The sequence below is a fragment of the Mastigoproctus giganteus genome, chromosome 1 (genome assembly GCF_048544385.1).
Source record: "Mastigoproctus giganteus isolate SK-2022 chromosome 1, ASM4854438v1, whole genome shotgun sequence".
In the NCBI taxonomy this organism is placed as follows: Eukaryota; Metazoa; Arthropoda; class Arachnida; order Uropygi; family Thelyphonidae; genus Mastigoproctus; species Mastigoproctus giganteus.
In genome coordinates this window covers 102,848,836-102,860,843 of record NC_143575.1, presented here as the reverse complement: position 1 = coordinate 102,860,843, position 12,008 = coordinate 102,848,836, and the positions used below count along the sequence as shown (strand labels likewise).

General features: G+C 39.3%; 1 protein-coding gene across 1 annotated transcript in view; it reads left to right on the top strand.

Moving 5' to 3' along the window:
* LOC150091067 (calcitonin gene-related peptide type 1 receptor-like) overlaps nucleotides 1-12,008 on the top strand; it is a 130,496-nt gene that overhangs the window by 76,099 nt on the left and 42,389 nt on the right. Inside the window, exons 10-11 of the mRNA XM_090381564.1 lie at nucleotides 1,841-1,967; nucleotides 5,988-6,141. Of these exons, the coding sequence (XP_090237690.1) occupies nucleotides 1,841-1,967; nucleotides 5,988-6,141 (281 nt within the window). The remainder of the gene's footprint in view (nucleotides 1-1,840; nucleotides 1,968-5,987; nucleotides 6,142-12,008) is intronic.

Below are 12,008 nucleotides of genomic sequence, written 5' to 3'. Positions count from 1 at the left end.
CCTTGGACTTATTATCCTTTGGTATTTATAAATGGCGGTAACCAAGGTATTTAAACGTTTATGCCAAAATAAGATGCTACCCCTTCTTTTTATGCAATCAAAATGCAATGGATTAAGTGGCGAGATCGTCATCGAGCACTGTCACTTTGACAAGGTCGAAAAAAATGATCACAGTATTTCATAGTCTTCAGAACGTTGTCTTACACGTAGTTACAAGTATTAAAACTACATTTGAGAGTTTTGCGCATTTTAGTAATAAAGTAAGGTACAAATTGATTCAAAATCCATGCAACCCAAACTGTAAGTGTTAATTTATTCCGTAGCAGCACTGCCCATCCTTCAGGTGTCTTATAGTTTAGTTATTCTGTGTTAGCTCATCGTTTAAATCATTTTGCTGTTCCCTAACAGTTAATGACCAATTAACCTTTAACGAGGACATCTGCTTGAAAATAATGGGGCAACTATTTGCAAAAGAAAATTTGTTTTATTGTGAGAATTCAGGCAATGGCATTATCTATGTAGTTTAAATCCCACAACAGCAAAAAAATAATAATAAATAAAATAACAGATGAGACAAGTCAGTTCTGCAAGCATCTTATAAAAAAGAGAAATGCCACCGTGTTCTGCAATGGATTCTTAGAGACAAATGCGATCACTGATGAGTTCCGGACTGCTTTCTTAATATATTTATGGATTTGTAGAATGGTGATTTTTTTTTTTTTTTTTGTAAAACGTGCCGGATCTGAAAGTATTCCGGACTGTAACGTGTCGGATTTTACTGACCCTATATGAAAGCAATACAAAAATTTTATAAGTAGCTTTCGGAATGGGACTTGCCTGCATCAGTTTAGAAGAATGGCATGGCACACAACACTTAGAAGGATAGACAAGTGTGTGTATTCTTCTAAGCGATGAATAAACATTCCTTCCGAATGCTACTTTCTATAAGTGTCTTTATATTGTTCTTTTTAGTTTTATTTATTTTAGGTTATTTATTTCTTCATTGGTTTTATTTTATTTGTTTTATGTATTTGGTCGGTACTTCGTTTATCAAAATTTTTATTTGCTGTTCAGTTGGTTGTCGCAAGAACTTTTATACTATATCTGTTCCTGACGCTCCACACCTTTTTTTTGGCATATGAAAACGATAAAAAGATGCTAATCCCATTGTTTTTCTAAATTTATATACATTCGGTGAAATTATAGGCTCATTATAAAAATAAATTCAATGACCTGAAGAAGAAAAAAGTGTACGCCAATCAGGGGAAATATGTTTCCTTTTGTTTTTTGATAATGGTAGACACCATTTGTGAGAAACAGAAATAGACAACAGACCAAGGAACCAAATGTTCAAAGAAGGCAAACTGGTAGCATGAGTGTCGTGGTCTCAAATGTGATTTGTTTGGATTCGCTTACACAAATCCAACATCTAACAATTGTGGACTATCATAGCACTGCGGAGGATGAGGAACACTCTTCGATGTTCGTCCGGTTCCCGAACAATAATGGAATTTTAACAGGATAATTTGCATCACGCTACAGACCCACGTTTTTATAACATACAGACGGCTCTGATCACTCTGCTCTCTAGGTCCGCCGATTCCCTAATCTCAACTTCATGGAATATCTGGAGACAGTAATGTAAGCCACATCATAGGTCTGGATATTTTGTAATCCAGACATATGATATGATTTGTATTATGTCATGGCGTGTTCAAATCCTATTCTTCACCATGTGAGTTCAAAACCTTTATAAAATGGGTAATCGAATTTGAATAACCACGATCGTGAATTATTACTGACTGTCTGTCATGGGTCTTTTTTTTTATCTTTAACTTAGGTCGCTGAAATGTATTCGAATAGCCATTCACAAGAATCTTTTCACGTCTTTCATTATTAATAACATTACGTGGATCATCTGGTATACCGAGGTCGTAGAAAGACCAGAAGTCATCGTGAGTAATGAGGTAAGACAATTTCGTAAATTACAAATTCGTTACAAATTAATTTGTTATTTACAATAAATTATAAATGAACGTTTTCAGATCATTTCTAACCCTAAAAAACCAGATGGTAAGATAATTAATGCATATTAATATTTAATAACACAACTATTACTCTGCATAAAGAGAGAATGTGGGTATAAAATCAAAACCACGAAATATGAGTTATCGTTTGGCTTTAAGAGATATCCTGTATACTTATAGCCTTATGATCTTTAATAATGGCATGAACCGCAGTACCTCTTAGTTGTTTCTGCAACGGAACTGCATGGAGCGCTTCATATTTTGATAACACATAATGGCCTCAAAACTTGAGCAACAGTCACAAAACGAAAAACATTGCGGAAACTCTGAAAACATTCGACTGCCACTTAATAGGTGAATTATCTTTAATGAATGTTATAGATTGGTCAACAGAAAATGAATACAAACGCACAAATCACTGAAGACGTACTAGCCAAGATAGAAGACGTAAATGGAATGCCAACTGCTAGTCAGTAGGATGCATGGTCTCACCCAAGACTGTAATTAGAGGAATCATATATGCTGTGTACTTGACGAGATATTCAAAGCGACAATGGTGTTCACTGACCTACAAGAGCACGAGAAGAAAGACGACTCAAGATTGGTAATACCCTTCAACCAAGAGTATCCCAGTGATTCCCTATAGCAGGTTCAGACAACCTTTGCCCACTATCAGTGCACATTTTATTTCTACTTTCATAATGAAAGGTATACACGACTACCAGATAAAAAAATTATTTCTTCATTTAAATCAATCATTAGTTTGGTTAAAGAATGCAAAAATCTAACAATTTTCCTTCTTGACAGTTTCTCTATGCTTTTTTTATTTTTGATTTATCAAAATTTGTAGAAGCAACATTTTAGCTCATCGGTCAAACGTGCAGGCTGGCGTTTCGTGCAGCCTGCACGTTTGACCGGTGTCGCCGGTTGCTAACTCTGCTCTATAGAATTGAGTTTAGGTGATCGCGCTGGCCAGGCCAAACAGATAACGGTACTCATCTTAAGACAGCAGTCACCCAGTTGACATGCTGCGGTTGACCATTACCGTCCTCCAAGATGAAGATAAAATTGTTCCCTATTACACCTGCATAAGGTTTCACATAAGGAGCTAGAACTTCATCTCTATTCTTCTTCATTTTCTATCTATCTTCACATTCTGTCATCTCTATCCGTATAGTCATTTTATTCCCTGAAAGCACAGACAAATTGGTGCATCTATCCAAACATTGTGTTCCTTTTAATGATATTATCAAGGAAAAAGATGGCGGCGATTTGTCAGTCATTTCTTGGACAGTGATTTAAGAGAATCCCTGTTCAAGACAATTACAGAGCGAATCATTATCCAACTATTGTTACGAATTAACAAAAGTTGGGTAACGAAGATAAAGAAAAAACTGCATTACGTTATTTGTGAATAACTCCTTAGAAAATATTCACTAACGGTGCCTTTCGATACTATGAATCACTTTCCCATAAATAGTCTTCTTATTGGTTGCTATGTTTACCATTATTATCCGTGACCATAGTAGGGTAGGGAGACTGAATATTCGCCATCCTTTTCCTCATAAATGAAAAATCGAAGCCAATCAATCATCACCGTATACAGTACTTCTAAAAAATGACATTGTTCTCCATTAAAAAAAATTCAATCTTCCTGTATTAGAACTTTAAGGGAAAAAAATATTTATTAGTTGTTCTACCTAACACCTTTCAATAATGAAAGAAACTCTTCTAAAAATTTCCACAAAGAAAATAATGAGACTGATTTGCCATATGTTTCAGTATTCTACCTGCATGCTTATTCACTTGCGAGTTTCAGTTCAAATCTAGTGCCATGAGGGACTGTAACAGAAAATGTAGTTAGGCGAATAAGAACCTGTCCGCATAACTTGAGTCGCTGAATCTGGGATGCCAGCAAAGGAGATGACTTAAATTTCAGGTGTCTCTGTTTTCGTAAATTTTCACAGATTTACTATACAACAGAAATAACTATAGAGAAAAAATAATATGCTTATATAATTCTCATTTTATGAGCCAAAACTGTATAACAATAATGCGCTTCCTGTGTGGATTTTTTTTTTTTTTTGATTTGGTAGTTGTTGGCGCATCGGCTTCTGTGGCCATATTGCACCTCCCAAGGTTTTTGCAGTACTTTGATCCAAGCCCGAGGCGGGAATCGAACCCGCGACCTTTGGGTTGCCGGGCAGGTACTTTACCCACTTGGCTAGCCCGGTCGGCTTCCTGTGTGGAGGGAAACAATTGATTACTCAAATTTTAGGAGCATAAAATATAAGCGGAGATGGCGAGAATCCCTGGGGCCGTCAGACATCAAATACAAATTTTAGGAGCATAAAATATAGTAGGATATATTATGGTTTGAATTTACCTACTAGTTGCTTCGGTGTAGTGGATATAGAGCAGCTGTTGCTCGGCTGATCAGCGTACGCCACTCAACAAGTCTGTAGCATTTCAATATGCAAGTAAACCTTATCAGCTCCAAGCATTTTGTGTGTGTGCTGACGCCCGGGATTCGGAAACCGAAGAATGAAGATTGGATGAAAGCCAACATATGCCTAACCTTCTGACAATTCAAAACTTTCAGACAAACCTCAGACAGTAAAATTCAGCAAAATTGTCAACGATGACAAATAGTTCAGAATTAGCCAATATTGATCTAGACTAGTGAAGATAATATATTAACTGATAGGAGTAGTAGCTAGAGCAGGATTTGCATTTGGCGGAATCCTTGTCAGTAGCTTACGATCAGCTGCATACACAAATGCGCCATCTCTAGCAGTTACAAAGGGCTGCCACAGCAGTGCTTCTGAAAGGTACCTACCCAGACAGAACTCCTTGTGATACACTGTCATTTATGTCGTTTCAGGGTTCTGTTAGCTATATCTGTTCATCAGCAGGAACTGTAGGAAATTAGATCATTAATATGGAAATATATTTCATTTAACAGCAAAAGAATACTGACATTCACGCTGTCCAAAGCAACTTCAGTATCCATATGCTCCACAGATAGGTCTGCTTTGGAGTCAATCGCCTACTGAACTGAGTTTGACAATGCAAGATTATAGTAAAATGAGCATATTGGAAATGTGATGACATTCGTGCGAGAAGGTCATTTCTCAGCACTGCGAAAACAGTCTTTTCCAGCAGCTTGAGTAAGGTAAATGAAGTAGGAATGGATCCAAAATGCCTTAGCAGAGTTACAGCTTGTATTTTTGAAAAAGGCCATATTACGTGCCGTTGGAAAGATCCGTTCGAACAATGAGTCAAATGGGAAGAAAATGATCGAGGATAACACTGATAGACAGTTAACGATGAAGTGTGGGATCTTGTCTTCTGCTTTTATTGAAACACGTGCGGAGTTTATTGCATATATTAGAACTTATCTGTTGATCACAGAAAAGTCCTTGATAATTCCATTAAAGGGGAAATCTCCGTGTTGCATCAACAGCTCAGCAACCCGTAAATAGTTACTGGTTGGTTACTGAAGGGTTTTAGGCGCATCAGCAAGTAGGTCATATTGCGCCGCATATAATGTCTGTAAATTGCGTGTTCCCTGGTCCATTTGCTGTTTGCTGTACCAAAAACCCGAGTTTCCGGGAGAAAAAACCATGCTGCCCTCGCCTGAGACCATATAACTCAGGTATATTGTGAGGAGGGCAGTGATTGTACCGCCGTACTACACATGAGGGCAGAGTTTACTGAAACATTTTGTAACAAAATTATGCAATTTAACAAACTTTTCACTAGTTCCTTTTATAAGGGCATCATGGATTGGGATTTATTGTTTCTTAAACTAAAAGACAGGTAATTAAAAATATTAATTTTGGAAACTTTCTTGATAACAGTATACACTCATAAAAGAAGTCGTGATTTCAAATTACATTACTTTTGTACAGAAAGAACAATTAATCTGTTTCTGAGGAATACACTTTGTTTTTATAGGTTTCATGTCAGATTCTACACGTTATTATCCACTACTTCCTGGTATCTAGTTACTGCTGGATGTTCTGCGAAGGACTCTACTTACATACCGCCCTTGTGTTTGCCTTCTTCGCTGAGGAACACATCATGAAATGGTTTTTCCTCATTGGCTGGGGTAAGTTAGAATGCTTTCACAAGATATACCAGAAATCTTTGTGTATAGAAACTACGCTAAGATAGCTTTGCATTAGAAACACCTACCTAATACTGGTTGCAATACATTTAACGTGAAGTACAACCTAGACACGTCGAGGCATTGATTCCACAAGGTGCTTGAGGGTGTCCATAGGTATGGTAACCCATGCTGACCACATTACATTCCACAGTTGCAAAATATTCGAAGGTACTATCCAGGCGACAAACGGCCCGCTCCAGGACTTTCAACACATGTTCAGTTGGGCTGAGGTACGGAAAATTTGGCAGCCATGAAAGGGAGAGAAAACTCCCCGAAATGCTCCTCATACCAGTCCAACTGTTACACGGGATGTTTTCTAGTTGAATGATGTCTTGGTGGTTGCACATTATGACCTTAGTTGCGCCATTAAACACCAAATAGCCTTAGTAGTCCAGGAAGACGGTCACCATAAACGGGTGGTCACCACTTAGAAATAATGAACTATATTAGTTTCCAGTTACGTTCCAGTCGATATATATCGGAAACGGTATGACAGTGTCCGATCCAAGAATTCCCTAGACCATTTCAAATTACATCACCTTGCCCTCTCCCATCAGCTCTCGTTCAGCGGTGTTTGGACCGTCGCTTTGGGTATGCCACATTTGCACCTGTTCGGCCGCATGGTGTATTCATCGGACCAGGAATCCCGTTTCCATTCATATGGCTCCACTCCTGTGCCCACTGAAGGTACATTTGCTTTTTTACAGACCATAAAAAACTCGAGTGGGGTGTCGGCTGGGATAGAATAACCATGCTAGTTGTTGTTGAATTACAATTTTATTGGCGCATTAGCAGCTAAGATACCAAGACATGATTATAGAAGTTTAAAAATAAATAATTAAATTCTGGTAACCTTTGAAACAAAGGTTACCTCGTCACAAGTCATATAAGAGTAAAAAGCGGTATATATATTAAAAAATATACAGTATATAGTATTTTATATACGTTTATATAAATTAATAAGTTGTAAAAATTTAAAAACAGCTAACAAGTTGTCATTGTCGGATAACCGTGCAAGTGGCCCACTCGTGTGTTGTACTGCGTGTTCAATTGCTCCATTGTAGCAAGTATTTTCCGTTTGGTTTCTGGTTCTTCCATGTTTAGTCCACTCCTGATACACACATGTATGGGAACACTGAATAAAGGTAGCCCACTAATCTGACCCCAACAGTTACTACCCGTTGACCCTAGGTCAACACTTCTCCAGCCCATTCTTCGCGCGAACAGCGAAGAATGGGCTGTATATTGAGTGCTGTCGTGCGTAGCACAGTTGATAGGATCGCCATCTTTCCCACACCGGGTGAAAAATATTTGAGTTCGAGTCCTCGATGACGGGAGGAATTTTTATGGGCCTTTTTGTTTGTTTGTTATTTGGTTTTTAGGAGCATTAGCAACTAAGGCCATATTGCTCCGGGAATATGCTTCAAGGGAATGACCACACCATGGGTGGTGTGGTCATTCCCTTGACCTTTCCGCATCCTCCGTATTTGGTGATGACGGGCTGGAACCCCGGTCTAATCAAGTGTGCCTTTTTCATAATGTGGCTATATTAATCGCTCTTGGGCAAGAGTAGCATGGTTTTTCCTCCCGGAAATCAGGGTTTTTCGTCCAGGAAACAGGAAATCGACCTCAGAACACAAGCAATTTACAGACAATATACACTGAGCAATATGGCCTTAGTTGTATACAAGTGGAAGATATTCTATGAGCTCAAAAATCAGTCTTACACCAAATTTTATCCTATGGCAACCCATCAGGGAAACTCAAATGTTTTTGCCTGGTGCAGCAAAAGCCTCAGGCTTCCTTGCACCATATGACTAATAATGATAATCATCTAACCTTTCTTTCTGTCCTAACCTCGTTGAAATTCGCGAAACCATTTCCGCATGATATAACATGACAGCTGGAAATAGCATCCTCCATTCAACATTTTCATTTAAACTTGTTCACTGTCCTCTACAATATTCGCATAACCAACATTTTTCATAAAATATGCCTATTCGTTTGTGCCTCATTACTTTTGTAACAGTAATGAAAAGGAAGGTTATACCCTACTTCCGAGGTGTTGGGCGAGCAACGGGGGTCTCACTAGAGGCCCAGCAACTAAATGGCCGAAGGAACATAGTGTGCATAGTATTAGGGTCAGGCGCCACCTGTGGTTTCCCACATCTGCGCTATATGTTCGCTGTGAAGGAATACAGTACTACTGTAAATGCCAGAAAAGTGTTGTGTATGACATATTGCGTTAGGTTCTGTTGTGTGTCCTGGCATTTGGCCGCAGGGCCCCTAGTGGGACTCCACGTTGCCCGCACACACCACTAGGAGGTAGCCAGTACGCCCATCATTCTCTGGCTTGTCTCCGCCAGGGTCGCCAGAGCTTCCTGGACGGAGACAAAAAAAAAAAAAAAAAAAAAAAAAAAAAAGGTAGAGTCGGGGAAGTACAGAGTGTACGCAAGAAAGGAGGGTATAGCTAGAAATATGGAGGATGTAGGCGAAGGTATCCTCCAGGTTATCAATGGAGCAATAAGCGCCATCAGTTGAAAGGGGAACCCGGGAAGGACGATAAATAAGACATAGCAAGAGAGCTGTGTGCAAGTTGCCACTGAGGAATGAGGTGGTCCATACGCCAGTTGATCCTATCCAGGTTAAGATCGGTTGGCCAGTTAGGTTAGGATCAGATGTTTGGGTTGTTCCTATTTTGTGTTGGCAATAGGGTGCTCCGTCTTGTGAAGAGGGCTTGTGCAAACTTGGTAAACTCATAGTAGTAGTTTTCTTCTGTGATGAATAAGTGTTCATTTCCTTGAGGGTTATCTTGTATACGAGCAAACAGGATGTTGCGGAGGTCCTCGTAGTGTTGACAGGTATATACTAGATGATTCCAGTCTTCTATTTCACCACATGCACAGTAGGGGTTGTCAATGATTCCCATGGATGTTAATTTATGGTTTATTGATCCGTGTCCAGTAATGAGGTAGGTGGTATAAAGACCAGGAAAAAACCAAGTTGGAGATTTAGGAAATACGGCATTCACATACGGTATAAATTTCTTGGTGATTGAGCCCTTGTCGGTATGGCCGAAGGAACAATATAGTTACATAGTATTTATGGTTAGGCGCCACCTGTGGTTTCCCATATGTACTCTGTGATAGAATACAGAACTACTGCATGAGCCAGGAAAAAAATGTAATGTCTGGGCAATGTAGAGTCCCCCTAGTGGGACCCTACATTGTCCGTCACGACCACTGGGAGGTGAGCCAGGCTGCCTATCATATTCTGGCTGATTACCGCTAGGGTCGCCTGAGCTTTCTGAATGGAGACTAAGTAAAAAAACAAGGGAAGAGAGTGAGGAAGATAGTACAAGTGGTAGGGTCACAGTAGGCAAAAGGAGGAGGATGAGGAAAGAAGAGGTGGGAAGGGAGAAGTAGGAATCACCCCAAGTCTGAGGGCCCACCAAAGGCCAGGTAAAGGAAGACAGCTTGCCGAACAAGGGAGGTCTGCAAAGTTGAATAGGTGCAATGGGAAGTGTGCAAGTTTGATTGCTTTCAGTTCAGTGCCGTCATTCCTACGGGGAGAATGTCTAGTTGGGTGTTCATTCAGTTCTGATTGTGGCCGGTGATGAGGGAAGAGCAGGTACGAGGAGAAGAGCGGTTTCAAGAACGTCTGGTCTGGATGTCTATGTTATAGGATCAGAAGTGGAGAGACTATACTAGCGCCTTTTGAAGACTGCTGAGGCATACTTGCTAAAAGCTAATAAAGCTTCTTTTGATTTTAAGAGGTTGCTCTCCGGACTAAGTGTGGTTAAATTTTAGATCCACTAACAGTTAATTACATAGGTCCAAGTAGATGTTACAAGAGTGCATTAAGTCTTGCCAGTCCTCCAGTTCTCCACATATACACATAAAAGCCCAAAGTCCTGAAGTCGCTTTTTGAATGACCCATGTCCTGTCCGAAGAAAGGTAGTATGTAAATTAGGGAAGAACCAGCCAGTTGAAGTAGGAGACACTAGGTAGAAATAGCTTGGCAGTACTACCTTTGGTGGAATCAACGGATTTGCCAGAGAGAAACAAGTTCCTGCCAAGGAATTCAGTTTCTTTGTTCTTTCTGATAGCATGGGAAAACCCTGTGAAGGCCGATTGGATACAGCCTGTCCGGAGGAACAACACTACACTATGCAGACTACACTAAAACTCTATCTCTTACCATTACAGAGATTGTACTGAGACACAGAGTATACTACGAGGAGTTGGGAAGGGCCCCATGTGCCACTTAACAGTAAACACTATACCGGTAGCTCTTAGAAGACTGTGCAGTCTGCCACGTTGTATTTTTTACCCGGACGGATCTTCCAAGACGATAATAATTACTATATCATCGGGCCCACACCATGCACAGATGGTTTCAGGAACACAGTGAAGATATCAACCCTATCGTGATCGGCCTCCAAATTCGCCTGACTTTAATTCAACTGAACACCTATGGGATGTTTGGGAACAGGAAGTGAAGCCTATGGAAACTCAACAGTCACCTATTCCAACACTGTAGAAAGCCTTAAGGACAGCATGACTGCAGATCCCTAAGGACGTCTTCAGATATCTTGTGGTTCTTGTAGGGCATAATAGACACTTATGTCACTGATCCATAAACTATTTCAGGCACACACAAGAGAGATGCCTGTAAAAAATTTTATCAGTACTATTTTGGAAGTAGATTAGTCTGCATCTTCATCTGTTAAGTTCCTTTTTTGAAAATTGCATGTTCGATAAATACATTTACTAAGAAACAAGTTGAATAAGCTGAGGAGACAGTGCAGAAGCTGGTTTTAGGTCTTCCTCGAGAAAATAACAGTAGTGCTGCTAAAGACTATCTTTCTCTTCGTGCAGAGTTACAGCTGGCTAGTAGCATCATCCTTGATTGGAAAGATTTCACTCGCTATTCTGCAATTATTGTACATGACACTCGTCACCGAGATGGGAAATTGTATTGTATTAAACTGCGTCACAGCAAAGATTTATTTGTTTATTTATTATTACATAGGCTTATATCCCTTTACCATAGACTACGTACAAATTTAAAAAAAAAAGAATAATAATAAGTGCAATGTAGCTAGAGAGAAGACAGAGAAAACCAGAGGCGTTGATTAAACCAGACACTGATGGATGTTCAGTTTTAAGACTACCTTTATGTAGTTACAAAAGGAGCACGTACTTTTGTTTCTAAAAAGTACGCCTGTTCTAGACTGAGCCAAAATAACGTCTACAAGCAGAACTAGTAAGGGTTTTTTTTTACTGCATGTTCGAGAAGATCAAACATGGAGATTATTGATGATTGCCTGCGGCTTTCAAAGTCTTTCTGTAGTATTTTTCTTTTTTGATTTAATTTTAAAAGGTAAATAACGTGGAGAGTGATAATTAAAATTTTCAGCTGTATTATTCAATTTCTATGTACTTTATATACTGTATAAGCAGAGACTCGAAGTATTCTACTAGTCTTACCGTTCATATTAAGTTTTTATCATTGTGTTGGAATCTCAACTGATGTAAAGCATTTCTGTGCATAATTGAAAACAAAACATACATACAGTAGATTAAAATCAACCGAATTAAAAAGAAAGTTTGAACCTGTCAGGTCGTGCGCTACCACCGTTGTTACTACTAGGGGCGCTATCACTGCAGACTTAAATAGACTAATCACCCCGATGGCTAGCCTATTCTGTTTAACTTAAAACGCCGAGGAAACTAAAGCTATGTGCCTTCTCCAAATATATAGGAACAAACTCAGATGTATCAAGGATACAGATTATGTTCGTA